This window comes from Sardina pilchardus, chromosome 11 (genome assembly GCF_963854185.1).
Source record: "Sardina pilchardus chromosome 11, fSarPil1.1, whole genome shotgun sequence".
NCBI lineage: Eukaryota > Metazoa > Chordata > Actinopteri > Clupeiformes > Clupeidae > Sardina > Sardina pilchardus.
The window spans coordinates 8254672-8271502 of record NC_085004.1 but is presented as its reverse complement, the minus strand read 5'-3'; the positions used below and the strand labels follow the sequence as shown (position 1 = coordinate 8271502).

At 45.5% G+C, this 16831-nt stretch overlaps 2 protein-coding genes across 4 annotated transcripts; both read right to left on the bottom strand.

Moving 5' to 3' along the window:
- Nucleotides 1-5142: 5142 nt before the first annotated feature.
- Nucleotides 5143-9028, bottom strand: spata4 (spermatogenesis associated 4). Its single transcript, XM_062549318.1, has 6 exons — nt 8836-9028; nt 8481-8610; nt 8198-8316; nt 6852-7072; nt 6339-6443; nt 5143-5289 (listed from the first exon to the last, which is right to left on the bottom strand). Exons 1-6 carry the CDS (start codon nt 8934-8936, stop codon nt 5213-5215), a joined length of 753 nt encoding a protein of 250 aa, XP_062405302.1. The 5' UTR covers nt 8937-9028; the 3' UTR covers nt 5143-5212.
- A 310-nt stretch (nt 9029-9338) lies between these two features.
- On the bottom strand, nt 9339-16379 carry asb5a (ankyrin repeat and SOCS box containing 5a). 3 transcript variants are annotated; one of them, XM_062549369.1, is made up of 7 exons: nt 16103-16379; nt 14290-14369; nt 13768-13875; nt 13116-13269; nt 10868-11002; nt 9983-10174; nt 9339-9722 (listed from the first exon to the last, which is right to left on the bottom strand). In XM_062549369.1, exons 1-7 carry the CDS (start codon nt 16296-16298, stop codon nt 9595-9597), a joined length of 993 nt encoding a protein of 330 aa, XP_062405353.1. In that variant the 5' UTR covers nt 16299-16379; the 3' UTR covers nt 9339-9594. The 3 variants fall into 3 exon arrangements, with proteins under 3 accessions (XP_062405353.1, XP_062405354.1, XP_062405355.1); XM_062549370.1 differs by lacking the exon at nt 16103-16379 and adding an exon at nt 15281-15464; XM_062549371.1 differs by lacking the exon at nt 16103-16379 and adding an exon at nt 14722-15263.
- Nucleotides 16380-16831: the final 452 nt, after the last annotated feature.

Below are 16831 nucleotides of genomic sequence, written 5' to 3'. Positions count from 1 at the left end.
GTAGTATGCTATAGATTACTATAGAAAGCCACTACACATTGTACTGGACCAAGGGGTGGCCAAACGGCGCAGGGTACAATTGCGGTCCTTTGCTATCTTTCATGTGGTTCCCCGTGATGTCTAAAAATGGTAATGTGGCCTGTTGTTACACCTATTATTATTATTTACCTCCGCCAAGGAGGTATATGTTTTCATCGGGGACCGGCGTTTGTTTGTCTGTCTGTCTGTTTGTCTGTTTGTTAACAAGATAACTCAAAAAGTAATGGATGGATTTCGATGAGATTTTCAGGGAAGGTCAGACATGACCCAATGAAGAAACGATGACATTTTGGGACTGATCCGTAATTTTGTCGAGATTCCAGAGGCATTTATGTATTTAGCTTAGTGGTGTAATGGCATGGTATGGTCACGTGGCAGCGATCTGAATAGTTTCTGTTCAAATGTATGACAACCTAGGAAGAACAATGCAGGCGGAGATAGCTGCGCTCTCGGACTGCTTTTCTTGTTATCTCTGGATCACTTGTAATTGGTTGAACATTTGTGCTCTTAATTTTGCAATGGCCCTTGGCAGCTGTAGGCAGCTAGAATATTCCAGTTTTTCCACTTAATAAAGTCGCAAATTTGCCACTTAGTAAAGACGCAAATTTGCGACTTTTTCCCCAGAATATTGCCCCCCCACCTCTGAAAAAACATACATATACGTGGCCCTAATACGCCGTCGTACTTCTGTAATACACTTTTCGTAACTTAAGTTAGGATAGGAAAATTGACTTAGGAACGGTTGTTCTGTAATCGCATTTTTCTTAACTAAGATCCTAACTGTTACCATGGCTATCAGACAGTTAAGATAGGATTTTCAAGTTAGGATGTTTCTGTAATACGCCCCCAGGTCTGGGTGGCCTGTCTCTAGTGCTGATACGGCCCTGTCCAGTGTTGACTCAGACGAGCTGTAAACACTGATGTCCACCTCACTGGTCCCTGAACTGCTAATGGCCTGTACAGACTGCATAATTTCAGCCCCATTTTGCAACGATTGTGTCGCGGACTCGCGGCCGACAAATTTCCATTGCTGTGTCCGAATTGTCCGGAACGACGTTCGAAGGAGGAAGCATCTTGTAATGTGACATATTCAACGACCAACAATTTACAGTCTACAACATTACGACCAAAAGTCTAGCATGTCAGAAATTTTGGGGAATCTCCTACGACTCCTGTGTTGACATTGTGATGACACGTGACAAGAAGGCTACGATAGATAATCTTGTAATGTGGCACACAAGATTTTGTGTGCCTAGTCTGACATGGTCAATCGTAAAAGATAATTGTGAAAGACAAAAAATGGTGTAGTCTGTACAGGCCATAAAGAGAAAGGAACTGGTGCGGCTCTGTTTACTGGGAATGATGTCAAAAAGATGCTTTTGTCACAGCTAAATAATTCATTTGCATTCATAGCTGCAGACAGGATGCTAAAAATAACAGTGATGAATCTTAAATGTGTGCTGATGACATGGGCGTGTGAGGGGGACAGTGGGTGTATCAGCAGTCATGCCCTCAGTCCACACACACGCAAACACACACACACACACACACACACACACACACACACGTCCACCCCCTCCTTTCGGCACAGCGGGCACAGATGAGGAGAAAAAAACACAGAGCAGATGGCTAGGCATCTACGTGCTGCTCACTGGCATCAGAAAACATGACTCGGACGAGAGTGTGTGTGTGTGTGTGTATTGTATGTGTTTCCGTGCGAGTGTATTACTGTGTGTGTGTGTGTGTGTGTGTGTGTGTGTGTGTGTGTGAGTGCATGTGCATTGTGTGTTTCCGTGCAAGTGTATTAATGTGTGTGTTTGAGTGCATGTGTATTGTATGTGATTGTATTACTGTGTGTGTGTGAGTGCATGTGTATTGTATGTGTTTCCATGTGAGTGTATTACTGTGTGTTTGTGTGTGTGTGACTGTGTGCGAGTGCATGTGTGTTGTATGTGTTTCCGTGCGGGTGTATTCCATGCGAGGGAAAAGGCGATGCACAGGAACACACAGCCTGGCTGCTACAGTCTCCTGGTCGGCCTTTCGCTGTTACCATAGCAACCAACCGGAGATGCTGCTGCCTCCCAGAGAAATGGAACAAACACTCAGAACCGTGTGCCACACCCTACTACCCCCCCCCCCCCCCTCTCTCTCTCTCTCTCTCTCTCTCTCTCTCTCTCTCACACACACACACACACACACACACACAGAGAGAGGTCTCGCCTGTCTTCTCATTAGTAAAGCATATTTAACATTTAATAGACAAATGAACATATGCACACACACACACACACACACACACACACATACACACAAACAACATTACCTTGTCTTACAAAAAAAACATTCCAACAGAATAAACACAGAAATAAGCACACAGAAACTATTGTATCCTGTACTCACACATTTACATTACTGCACTGTCTCTCTCCTGCCTATACATCATCATCACACATATGCACTTATCACCATCTTTCTATCACAAAGAAAAAATATGAAACACACACACACACACACACACACACACACACATAATTAGCAAACACTAAGCCTATACACGTGTTACACATAAATTCCAATATATTCCATAGTGAATAAAACACACTCTATTCTGTTGTCTTACACAAACACACACACACACACACACACACACACACACACACACACACACACACACACAAACACAAACACAAGCCCTATCGTCTATCTCACCTCTGAAATGTCACCCACAGTGCAGTGACTGTGACACAAAGACACTGATCTTACACAAAGGCTTCCACAGGCTACTTATCATTAATTCATGCATTGATGAAATTATTATTTCAACGTACAGTATTTGATTATTTCATGAAAACCATAGAGTAGGTTATGCCCAGCACAGAGCGCTGCAACACACACACACACACACACACACACACACACACACACACACACACACACACACCCAGCAGGATGGTTGGAGCCTAGCTCAGAGCTCAGAGGAGAAGAGAGAGGAGATGAAGAGAGAGGCATGGCGATGGCAGCAGGGCTATGCCTGCCTGAGAACCACATTACAAAGCCAACTGGGTGTGTCCGACACCATCTGAACACACACACACACACACACACACACACACACACACACACATTGATAAGGTGCATAGATTGAGAGCGGAAGAGACAGAGAGGGGGGTGGAGAGGAGGAGAGAGAAGAGATGAGGAGAGAGGAGAAGAGATGAGGAGAGAGGTATATAGATGTGTCACATGAGCAGACATCCACAGACTAGAAACACAGACTGGCTGAAGAGAAAACAGAGCAGGGTTGGGGAGAGAGAGAGAGAGGAGTGAGAGAGAGAGAGGGAGGGAGAGAGAAAGAGAGACAGAGGAGGGAGAGAGAAGGGGCGAGATGGTATTTGAATAGACAACTCTGGTTCAGGGCCAGTGATGTTAGTTTCATGGCAACTTATTCTGTAGAATAACCATGGCAACAACATGGACATTCGGTGCTTTGAATGAAGCATTTGAGAGCATTCCAAGTACCAAACACACACACACACACACACACACACACACACACACACACACACACACACTCACACACACACACACACACACACACACACACACATGTGCGCGCATGCACAATAGACAAATGGAAACACATTTAGTCACATTTTTAACACTTAGAAATAAAAGGAGAAGAGAAATCAAATTTAAAAATGTGTATTTTATTAGACACATAGTGATAAAATCCATCCTATAGTTTGAAGAAACTAGACACAACATACTAGCTTTCATATAATCTGTAGCATCCTTTAGTTATCACAGCCTACATGTTATTCATGACTGGTTGTCCTGTGTATGGTTATGTTCTGATTAAATTGATATTTACATGCGAGCGGTAAAATGGGCTGGGTGCTTTCAGCACCACCCTGGCCGTGCTAAGGTACTATATAGGAGGAAATGCTGCCACCTGCTGGGCGACTGTGGAGTAGACTAATCATGGTAGAGAAGATGATTCATCTGCTTGGCATTATCTGTCTGGTTGAGCGTAATGCTGCGTTCAGACTGCCAGCCAAAATCCGATTTTTAGCCCATTCCGATTTGAATCGGATGTCACTTTTGTAGTCTGAACAGTGACAGGTCACATGAAATCCGATTTTCCAAAATCACATCCGGGAGGTAGTTTCATATCGCATTCGTATCGGATATGGACAGATGCGTCTCAGTCTGAACAGCTCCCAACACTCAGATCGGATTTGACTGTCCGTGACGTGACTTTACGTGCGTGACCGCCCACCTATTTCGAGTTGTGGAGCAACGTTACGGCTATGTCTTTTGACCATGTTATATTAAACGTGACTTATCAATACTCAATGCTAAATATAGCATTATACAGTCTCTGCTCTGTTTCAGGGAAGTTGCAAGAATCCACATTGTTCTATTAAATAATTAAACAGCCTTCCAACAGTTTGAAGCGGAGCACTGATTAGTTTCGGTTTCTGTCGCGCAAATATCGCACACGCATGCATTCAATGAACACTCACCTAGTTGTATTGTTCTATGTTTAATCACACCAAATTAGCAAGTATTTCCTCCTGATGGCAGAAATGTTTGTTTTCGTTTCTACAGCAACCTGTCAGATCTGTTACTAATGTGACCCAGTCTGAACAGAGCCATATCCGATTTGGACACTTGCTAAAGGCAGTGTGAACAGTCAGCCCTAAAAATCGGATATGAGAAGGAATCAGATTTGAATCAGATTCGTCTGCAGTCTGAACACGGCCTATGAGGACTGAAATATCATCTCACAGCCAATCAATAGCAAGAGATGTTTGATGTACATAAGGCCTAACCAATAACCACCTCTCTTGGTCAACCTATTCTTACACTGTATGACACGGGGAGGTAAAACAAATGCTCAAATGTTTATCTTTTAATTTAATACTAATTTCAAGCTAGCTTTCAACTTTTAAATGAACTTTAATACCACCTTATTACAACCAACTTTCCCCTAATCAACATAATATGTAGTAAGATCACAAAACACAATCAAAATAATATAAGTAATGTAATTCTAAGACTTAATTATGAAACCATTTGTAGTTACGAGCTGTGCTAGTGACATAGTGGTTGTGTAAGTGTTTTATTAGTCTGAGCTTGTTTCATCGCTTCACTCACTGGGATCAAGTTAGCGCTAAGCGGCCAACTTGGGCGACTGGTGATTGTTCATCTCCTTGAAGTGGACGCTGGTTCTGCTCTTGCCTGGTGAGTCTGGAACAGTGACAAATTCACAGTCAGTGTTTCTGTAATGTGACACAAAATTATGTAACGTGGTATGTAGAGGTGGATATCCCAGGTTCAGAGAGTAAAAGTCCTGCCAACTATTTGTTCCAACCATTTAGTAAACCAGCTCATCCTAATTAGCTACCAGGTAGATCAGATAATTAGTGATATCACCTAGTGGACAGGTAGAAAGAATATATGGCAGAATATGCAGTATTTACTCTCTGGAACCAGGAATGACCGCCTCTGGTGGTATGTGGTACATGATATGGATCAATTGGGTAGGCAAAAGGGAACTTCAAAACCTCAGTAAGAGGACCACCCAGTGTATGAAAACCCTTTAAAGCTTTGCAGTAAGTACTGTGTCTACTCAATGACATGTCTTCATGAGATAACCAGTATCGTACCTACACAATATTACACAGTGTCTGAAAAAAAGACTAGAAAGCCTAATTAGCGTTATGGAGTCAGTAACAGCAGTAGTTTCTTTACTCTCCTGCAATGTCTCAGCAGGTAAGCTTTGGGAGGGTCAGTAAATGACCTCAGTGGTGTAACAGGACGCCTCCCCACACAGAGCGCCTCAGTACAGACCCTCAGCAGCAGGCTAGCAGTGCTGGAGCGCTGACCCCCACTAGGCTAGCAGTACTGGAGCGCTGACCCTCACTAGGCTAGCAGTACTGGAGCGCTGACCCTCACTAGGCTAGCAGTACTGGAGCGCTGACCCTCACTAGGCTAGCAGTACTGGAGCGCTGACCCTCACTAGGCTAGCAGTAGCAGTACTGGATCGCTGACCCCCACTAGGCTAGCAGTAGCAGTACTGGAGCGCTGACCCCCACTAGGCTAGCAGTAGCAGTACTGGAGCGCTGACCCCCACTAGGCTAGCAGTAGCAGTACTGGAGCGCTGACCCTCACTAGGCTAGCAGTACTGGAGCGCTGACCCCCACTAGGCTAGCAGTACTGGAGCGCTGACCCTCACTAGGCTAGCAGTGCTGGAGCGCTGACCCTCACTAGGCTAGCAGTACTGGAGCGCTGCTCACCGGGCTGTGGGACGACAGGGCAGTCTGGACCCTGCATGGACCGGCTGGACGACGAGGAGAGACGAGCCGCACGCTCCCCAAGAGTGGGCTTCACCCCGAAACGCTCTGGGCATACACACACACACACACACACACAAACACACACAAACACACAAACACACAGACACACAGGACAAGACTGAGCTGAACACAACATGTAACATGTCTACATGTGTGTGACAACATGGCACATCCAACACCCAGCATATTACAGTAATCTGCACAAATGACTTGCATGGATTGGTTGGAATAGTGTCTGTTAAGTGCTCCTTTATTTTGACACCACCTGTGGCTATTTGTGGTGTGGGTCAAGGTGCCAATGATGATTTCTGTATGCAAGCTGTGAGTGAATTTGTGTGTGTGTGTGCATGTGTGTCTGCACGTGTGTGTGTGTGTGTGTGTGTGTGTGTGTGTGTAGGCTTCAGCATGTGTTCATGTGCAGTACTGTATGTGTTTGTATCTGAGCCATCTTACTCGGGTCCTGTAAGCGTTCCAGCCTCCTGTCCTCTAGGTGGCGCTGTACGATGGCCTGGATCTTGCCCTGGATGGTGCTGATGTTGGGCTCAGCAACCATCTCTGACTGGCGCAGGTTGTTCTTGATGGCCTTGGAGGCGGTGGAGCGCGCCACCATGGGAAGCTGCTCCTGGTAGCCACGGTCAGAGAAGTCGACATCTCCCCCGAGCCACGTCTTCAACCTATGGGACAGGAGGTGGACTTATGCAACGGGGGCCAAAGCAATAGAAACTTTAATTAAATATCCTTAAATATCTTTGCAAGAGAAACTTTAATTAAATATCTTTGAAGTCACTTCAAAATAATGTCCACTTCCTGATAATATCTGAACTTACTGTAGTATACTGTAGTGTAATGTACTTTAGACATGACAGAAAAACCCCTTAAAGGACTCATGCCAAACACTTTTCCTTCATTTATAACATTCCCTAAGATGCTTCTGTGAAGTCTATTCACCCGTGCTTCATGACCATTGCCTTTCTATGGTCAGGGAAAGGGACAGTCGGTCCACAGACAGGGAGATAAATTGTCCACTTTGAAAAGCCCAGCATGTTCCCTAGTCACATTAATAAACCTTATCAAAGCCAACAACAAAAATATGGTTTCCTGTGATATGGCCCCTTTAATGTAGACCTTTGTAGAAAGGACATGACCAATGCCAACGGCGTAGCTCTGTGCACACTGCAGACAGCAGTGGTTGGCACGTGTAATGAGTTTAAACCAGTGGCCACAGCACTTGAGATTGGGAACAGGACTCCATCTTCCACCCAGGGCTAGACATTAATGGCTGCCCGGATGCCCTTGGCTACCATTTTTTACGAGTGGCAACCAGATTTGGTTGGCTTTGGCAAACAAAAACCTCATGCCTGGCTGCCAACCTGGCGACCACTTTTAAAAGTTAACGTTTAGGCCAGCTTCCACCTTTGTCCCTCTGTTCTTGTCCTCTATAACCCTCCCCATCCACTCCCACCCTCGGTCACCTCATACTGCCAGAGCAGAGCAGCTGCTATAAGGGCTGCACATCTTTCCCCTATTGCCCTTCCCACAATGCTAATGGGTATATGTTCATATTCATGCAGAGGCTTACAGCGCTGGCTTAAAGTAAGGCATGGTGGACATAGAATAAACTTTGAAATTGTTCACTGTTAAAATAATTATTGTATTGTTTTTATTTGTATGTCACTTTGGACAAAGGCATCTGCCAAATCCCATAACCATAACCATAGACATTTTGGTACTGTGTGAAGCCCAGCATACACTGCGTTAAGCCATTTTTTAAGCACATGTGCTAAAGAGACTTCACCTACCGTCTGTTGGTCAAGATGCAGTAGACCTCCTGCACAAGAAGCTCTGCAGCTCCTGGCTTGCAGTGAATGGTGCCATCTATGACCTCCTTTGGCAAAAGGATTTGCTGTCTCGTGAAAAACTTAAAATATGAAAACATTACAAACATTAAATTATGTCCTTTGTGCGTATGGCATTCTACTTTGGTCAATTAGATAAGCACAAACTGGCAAAATAACATGTTTTCCTCATGATGTTTAGTCTCTGACGTTAACAGTGAGCCAGAGGATGGCGTTTGTCTCATACCCGTTCTATCTGGGCCCAGTTGCTGAGTTTGGCTGCCAGTGATGTCCCGTTGTCATATGAGTGCATGGTGAAATCCTCAGGATAGTACCACGAAAAAATCTCAGCTACAAGGTAGCCATTGGAAAGGTCTCTGGGGAAATATCCATTTTGTTGTAGTTAACGTTACAGTTAAGTATGTATCCTGCATACATAAATAAAAGACTACACTATCATGCCCAGTAAAACTGTGGAGCTGACTATTTGGTCAGATAAGCCTACTTCCAATCAAACATGGGCTAAAGTAGAAAGACCTTAGGTAAGATAACCCTTAGCGACATGTATCATGCCAGCTAGCCAAGAACGTCAACAAACTCACCTGCGTACATTCTTTGGAGAAAAGGATAAATCAAGACTTTGCAACCATTCCAGAACTTCTCGAGGCAGCCCCGTCTTCTTAGGAGTTTGTGCATAAGCCATTGCGTGAGTAAATTTAAGTAGCACTGTCAAACTAACCAAATAAGCAGATTTAACTCTCAGGAAAACCCAACGGAGTGAAAGTTTAGACTTTATTGTTTACTTTACATCTCTATGACAACGGGCTTCTATCGGCACGATCGGCACTAGGCGCTAGAAAACTATTTGGCGCTAGAAAACCATTTTAGACGTCTACTGCCACCTCTGGTTTGGAATACAAACGGTAGGCTAACAAGTTTCCAGCAAAGCCATATTAATGGCTTTGGTTTCCAGAGGTTTGTATGGGTTTGACCTGCATTATGGCAGTGTTATTGTAGTAGCAATGTTATAGTGGCATTGTTATGGTTAGCCTACATTTTGGCTATATGCTCAAAGATGAAGAAAAAGGCCTTTGTAACACTTTTTCTAGTGAATAGGTTTTATTAAGGCAACACAGATGCTGAAATATGAACTTCATAAGAACAAATATTCAAAAACGCATATAAATATGGGAAAGTGCTTTTGGGGTACCAATAGGCGAAGGAACTCACAATTTCACTGCATTCTTTACACTAGTAATCATATGCATGTGACAAATAAACATCCTTGTATCCTTGCATCCTTGTATAAACATCTATGGCACCAATGGTTACTTTGGGGTCCAGTAGCAGAACTGACATCACTATCTGAAGCACACAAAGTTTCTGAGAGCTTTAGGAAGAGGCAGACTGGGGAGCAGGTGAAGTCTCTGGCGACCAACACACTCTCTGATTCGCTGCCGGCACAAATGGCTCAAGATACGTGGGGTAGCTGAAAAGATAGAGTGTGAGAAAGGATCAAATTAATTATGCAGTTATCAATTAATTTAGACAATAATTTAGATAACCTCTGACATCTCTATCTCTGTCTCTCTCTGTCTCTCTCTGTCTCTCTCTCTCACACAGACACACACACACAATCTCTTTCTCTCTGTCGCTCTCTCTCTCTCTCACAAACACACACACACACACACACACAGACACACACATAATCTCCCTCTCTGTCTCTCTCTCTCTCTCTCTTCTCCTCACCCTCATACACGAGCAGGAAGCCTTCGGTGAGACTGCCGGGTGGCGCTGCCTCCACGGCCCTCTTGAACTCCATGTTCCTGACGTTGGCGTCGGCCCCAAACTCCAGCAGGAGCTGCACCAGCTCAGTGCAGTCCCGCTCAGCAGCCATGTGCAGCGGCGTGTCCATCGCCGTGCCCAGCTGAACGTCTGCGCCTACGCCGGCAGGGACGCACACACACACACACACACACACACACACACACACACACACACACACACACACACACACACACACACACACACACACACACACACTTGCTGTTAATGGACCTGAGCAGTGTTCTCTGCCAGAGACAACTGTGCCACATGATCAGTTTCATTTATTATATTCATTTGCCGTGCAGGTAAATTATTTCAGAATCAGAATCAGCTTTATTGGCCAGGTTTACGTAAACAAACAAGGAATTTGACTTAATCTTTGCTCTCAAGTACAACACTCAACAATAACATAAAAAACAGTAAGAATACAATAAGGGCAGTAAGGTTATGTATAATAATAAATACAGTATGTATATAAACAAATAAACAGATGTTATGGGTGGGATAGGGTAATGCAATTGTCCGGAAGGGGAGTATGGCCTTGTTGTCAAGGTTGCCATGGTCGTGGACACCACAACAGGCACATGCAAGACGCAGGATGCAATATGCAATTGAAAAGAGGGTGGGAATAGTGCAGTTAGCACAAATATAATATTTAACAATATAATAACAATATAATATTTGTGCTAACTCAACACAAAATATGACTATTTGTGACACAAGCGACACATGAGAAGTCTCCTGCAGTGAGACTCACTCAGTGACGTGAGAGAGGTGCATTGTGGGATCAAGGGGGGCCATACATACCTGCATCCAGCAGTCTCTTGGCACACTGGGGGTGCCTCGTTCGGCATGAGGTGTAGAGAGGTGTCCCGCTGGCAGGAAGGTCCATGTCCACATCCGCCCCCCAGGTAATCAGGGCCTCCACACACTTAAGGTGACCTGCAGGGGCACAGCCCGGGCCCGTCAGTGGCCATCTCAGATATTCCTCATTACCTCACAGCAGTCCCACAAAATGTATCGATCTGTTCAGCATCTCTGGAGACTCTGTTTACTTTGTCTCTATGGCAACCTTATTCATTCTCTCCACATTGATAGGCTGCTGAACTGTGAAACTTAAGGCCACTGCTGACTGGAGAATGGGTTCTGACTGTTGCCAGGGAAATAAACCAAAATGGCCTGCTGCAATAAAGATGGCAGGCTGTCCTATTGAGCGTCTTTTTGTTGTAGTTAGACCAGGCATGGCATGGTGTGTGTGTGTGTGTGTGTGTGTGTGTGTGTGTGTGTGTGTCCATGTGTGTGCGTCCATGTGTATGTGTGTGTGTGTGTGTGTGTGTGTGTGTTTGTGTCCATGTGCACACCTGTGACCAGACACAGGTGCATTTCATCATTAGCATCCAGCTGTTCAGCAGCTGAAGCAGAAAGACTATCGACCTTCCTGGGCCACGGGAGAGCCGATCAAACACACACACACACACACACAACCACAGTCCACCCCCATCCATTAGCAGAGCAAGACTTCATGAATGCCACCTGAGGCCACCCACTCTGTATTAAGAGCCACCACTGCTCAAGCCATCTCCATTACTGCTCTTAAGCGTACGGGATGGTTAGGGCTTTAAGTGTACATGATGGTTGGGCCTGGAACGTATCGACAAAGATCCTTCATTACTGACAAGATAGAGCAACGTAATGCATCTCTATGGAAGCAAAATTCGAACAGTTCCTGTCTGCTTAAAGAGGCGTGTTGCAAAGACGTCATAGTGGGATATCGATCTCAGTCAGATCGGCAAGCAGTTCAGTTCGAATGATAGCAGGTCTGCTTAAAGGGGGATTTAGCTCCCCTCCCCCTTGTGAAGACAGAACGCGGAAATGATCGAACGTTTGCGCCTCTCGCTCCGCTTTAACCCTCTCTGGTATCGAGCACGGTCTTGTTGGGATGAATGTACACTACTAACAGAGGATCATGGTCACCGTTATCTATGCAGTCAGGACATGATGGGTGGCTCACTGAATGACCTCTGCTGGGATCACCCCGATGATGGTGAAAAGGCTCTTTAACAGATCAGGGCCAGAGCAGGACCAGGTATGTGTGCATGCGTTTGGGTCAGGATGTGTTAGTAGCCTGTTATGTGCGGGCCTGGGGGATTGGCTCTCCACTCTAAGTCGAAGTAATGTTCTCTGGACAAGTCCATTATTACTGATTAAGTCCTGCTCATTCATTTAAACATTTACTTGGATTATACACAAGGGGAAGAGGAGGAATTGACATCTTGGCTCACCGTCTCTGTGGTTAGATACACATTCGCAACATCAGGGGACGCCCACATATACTGCAGTTGTTTGTGATGTCTTTTAGTTACTGCACCTCAAGTTCTTTGTCTCACACAAGGCCCTTCTCATTCGTCTTTTTATCTACCCTCTCTTCCGTACTCGGTCCTCGTTCCCACTGATCTAGATAAAGAATGATGGGGCGGCAATAATAGGATAGTCTATCCAGTGTTCTTTATAAATCAGTGGGAACGAGCCGGAGGACCAAGGAAGGAAGGAAGGGAGGATAGATAAAAAGATGACTGAGAAGGGCCCCCAGACACTTTCAGTGACCTTTGACCTCAGCTTTTAACCTCACCTACAGTAGAGTAACAACCAGTGAGCACTAGGGAAATACTTACAGTAAAGGTGTTAGCGCAACTGACTTTGTTTTAAGGGGGCCTTAAATCAGATTTTAAGGCCAAACCTTAACTTAAGGTGTTTTGTGCCACCGCCCGGCCCCAGGTGCAGTGGGCAGCAGCAGTTTAGAGGAGCAGTTGAGGGTTTGCTCGTGAGCATTGTGGCCATGACTGATGAAGAGACTAGCACTGTTCATTCCCTCTCCCAGTTCTCCTGCTAGTCCTAATGGATTGAACTGGTGACCTTTCAATCGCACAAGTGCACTTCTCTAAGCATTTTCAGCTCATGCAGAAGTTTAAAAGGATCAACTTGGCCTGTGTATGTATCCTGTGGGGTGTATGGCTGTGTTTGTGTGTGTGTGTGTGTGTGTGTGTGTGAGACACACCTCGGGAGCATGCCTCGTGGAGTGGGGAGGGCTGGCAGGTGGCGAGTGCCTGAGGTCTGGCTCCGCTCTCCAGGAGGGACTCTGCACACCCCACACTGCCCACGATCACAGAGTTCAACAGGGGCGTCACGCCATCTATAGTGGTCACATTCACCTGCACACACACATACACACACATACAGAGCATGTAATACACAGATCACAGAAAGATCTCTCTCACACACACACACACACACACACACACACACACACACACACACACACACACACACACACACACACACACACACACACACATCCCACACTGCCCATGATGACCGAGTTCAACAGGGGCGTATCGCCATCTATAGTGCTCACATTCACCTGCACACACACACACACATCATACATACACATACAGTATATAAAGCATGTAATACACAGATTACAGAAAGATCGCACACAGACAGATATACACACACACACACACACACACACACACACACACACACACACACACACACACATACTGCACATATTACATCATCCAGACACACAAACAAAGATCATACACATAAACTTGGTTGAGATCAACAAAAATGAAAATTAACAAAAATAGTTATCCATACGCACATCACCTTTAAATCATGTGTTTGTATGTATGAGGACTCACATTGGCCCCAGCATCGATGAGGGCCCGTGCACAGGACACGTGGCTACCAATACAGGCTTCATGAAGAGGGCTCACACGGTCTATCGTCAGGGCATTCACATTGTGACCCTGCGGAGAGAGGCGAGTGCACACACACAAACACACACACACACACACACACACACACACACACACACACACACACACACACACACACACACACACACACACACACACACACACACACACACACACACACACACACACACACACACACAGACAGGGGTTGGGACAGAACAGGAAGGTGGGCAGAGAAAGCTACTGTAGCAGTCCTGTAAATGTTTTGTGAATGATTACAAGATGGTGCAGATTGGTGCAGGTACACATGGCTTGACGTTGTTGTGGTGCTTCTGTTGTCTCACATGAGAGATGAGGGTCTTAAGATTTAGTAGTCTCCCCTGATAGCGTCACACACACACACACACACACACACACACACACACACACACACACACACACACACACACACACACATTGTCTCACCTGAGAGATGAGGGTCTTAAGATTGAGCAGTCTCCCCTGATACGCTGCGTCATGGAGGGCTGTCCTATCTACCCACGACCCTGCAATGCAAATCAATGCCATCACGTAAACAAGCACATCTCACAGAGGGGCCCACACACACACACACACACACACACACACAACTGGGTCCATAAGATGCGGATACAAAGCAGCCTTAACACAAAAGTTTTCTCTGTAAATGTACTTTACTTTATGTACTTTGTTGTCACCCGTTACAGTAAGAATGTAAGACGGCCCAAACATTCCCAAAAGCCTCCCAGTGTCTGTGTGAAGGCTCTGATATGATCTGGCTCTGATCTGGCCGAGATCTGGCCCATTCACAGTTTTAAAGAGCGGTGCCGACCAGTGAGCACTTGATTTGGGTCTGCACGGCTGGGTCCGAGTACACACCTGAGTCGATCTCCAGGATGCCCAACGTGGCGTTCCACACATCCTTGTCATCATCGTCACCTGCCTTCATCCTTTTTTTACTACCAAAGCAGCTGCACACGCAGGGCAAGCAAGGCCTTGTCTCTGGCTTTGGCTCTACCGAGATCTCTGGGTCATATGCACTTCACACTAAACCTGGACTCAGGTAAATATATTCACAACCAATCGGACCCCAGCAAAGAAATCTAGCTTGTACTTCAAATACAAGGCTCCATAACATATGCTAACCCCTGGAATCCATATGCTCAGACTCAGACAGCTGACCTGCGCTATTCTGACAAGTCTCCTTTTGCAGAAACAAGAGACCTGACACCACCTCCTGTACGCCTGACAGGTCTGGATAGAATATGTTGACAACTTGTGTTTACTCTGTTTATGTACAGTAGGCCTACTCTATAAGAGCTGAAGACATTATTTCTAAAAGAGATTTAGAAAGATAACTCTGTCTAAATATCTGCTGTGCTCAGCTTCAGCCTAATAAGGCCTATTAAGAAAATAAATATCACATGTCAAAACTAACCTTGACTTGACAACCAGCCCCATACGATCTCCCCTTTGACAGCCAGTATAGTGTTTTCCTTTTTACTATTCTCAGCTGAAGACCCAAATACCAATCTCATCTGCTACCGTTTTGAAGTTGAAAGCGCTCTGTTTATGTTGGGGACTTGTGTGTAGCTAATGTTCTAGTCCAAGCGTAGCAGACTGCGTTTATTTTGGTATCTCTGTTTGCTCTGGCATATACCAGCGGGGCATGACACTGATCTGGGCTTTCATACAACTGTTCCGAAGACCGGAGACCGGAGACCTCCATCACGACAATCTGCGCTCAGATTGGCCGTGCATGCGCTCAGAATGGCGGTGCGCTCCGGTGACCGACTGCGCACGCAATAGGGAGAGCGCTAGGAGGGCGCATGAGCGTCATATGGTTCCTCTCTATAAATAACCTGACCCTCTGAGCAGGCGCGCACTCTGCCACCGTTGCGTGAGCGCTTGTGTGAGTTACAAGGTGGTCTAACCTACTTAACCCGTGTGCCTACTGCCTACCATTTGTTTTTAATGCCCACATTGACAAGACTCACGTGAAATGAGATGCAATCTAGGCTTATGAGGTATGACAAGCAATAGGCCTGCCCCAACTATCAATAGTATTTTGTCACGTTTTCAAGGGAAATGTGGGCTACTGCCAAATGTCTTGACGCAAGGCTGTTGATGTCTGCACTATCACCGAGCACCACATTTGTTATTTCTGTAGCCTACAGTCAGACGGCCTGTTTCCACAACAGGGAGTGGTTCAGACAATAATAAATGATCAAAGGGACGCAGACTAGTGCCTGCAACTCACTCTGTCCTTGACCATAATCGTAGAACTCTGCGGATATTCGGGCCGCTTCTTTACGGTTCCCCCTGATTGTGTAGAAGTACGTCAGTAGATTCAGCGAGATTCTGACGAAAAGCTTGAAGCAGAACAGCGCCAAGATGGTGAGGTAAGCATTTGACAGCTGTACCACGAAGGGCTTGAACTCGGAGGACTCAGGCATGGCTCCGTGAATGGGACAAATGTTTGGAAATTAGGGAGCAGTTAGTGGGGGGAGCAGTTGGGAGCGGCGTCCAAATGTCACCACCAGCCCTCAGAACTGGGTCAATGGGTTTCTGTGTTGTCTGTGTCTGCATGCCTGGTTCAGTGTTATGACAGCACATTTCTTCTGTTCAGTGAGCACACGGTCTGGAATATAAATGTAACTAATTAAAGAATAGTCTTTGTCTCAGAGACCGAGTCTTTTTTCCCTGTAAATCCTTGAATGAATAGAGCAGAAGATTAGGCTTTCTTGATACTGGAATAAAATGCTACACGCGTCACATTGTTTTGCCAGCAGATGGCGGTGTTGGATAGATATAGGGCACTAGATATAGGATATAGGCCAAGACAAATAAATAGCAATGCCATGAGTTTACGTCATTCCTCCTACAACAACAACAACAACAACAACAACAACAACAACAACAACAACAACACGGATCTTTAGAGTATTTAGATTAAATATGTAGCCTACTTCTTATTTATTTCTAGAAT

Coding starts and splice junctions, on each gene's coding strand:
- spata4 (XM_062549318.1), bottom strand. CDS start 8,936: ATGGCTTATGCACAAACTCCTAAGAAGACGGGGCTGCCTCGAGAAGTT. Junction 8,611..8,835: donor TCTCCAAAGAATGTACGCAG/GTGAGTTTGTTG, acceptor ATATTTCCCCAG/AGACCTTTCCAATGGCTACC. Junction 6,444..6,851: donor GGAACGCTTACAGGACCCGA/GTAAGATGGCTC, acceptor GTGTATGCCCAG/AGCGTTTCGGGGTGAAGCCC.
- asb5a (XM_062549369.1), bottom strand. CDS start 16,298: ATGCCTGAGTCCTCCGAGTTCAAGCCCTTCGTGGTACAGCTGTCAAAT. Junction 14,370..16,102: donor CGATTATGGTCAAGGACAGA/GTGAGTTGCAGG, acceptor TTTGCATTGCAG/GGTCGTGGGTAGATAGGACA. Junction 10,175..10,867: donor CAAGAGACTGCTGGATGCAG/GTATGTATGGCC, acceptor CTGCCGGCGTAG/GCGCAGACGTTCAGCTGGGC.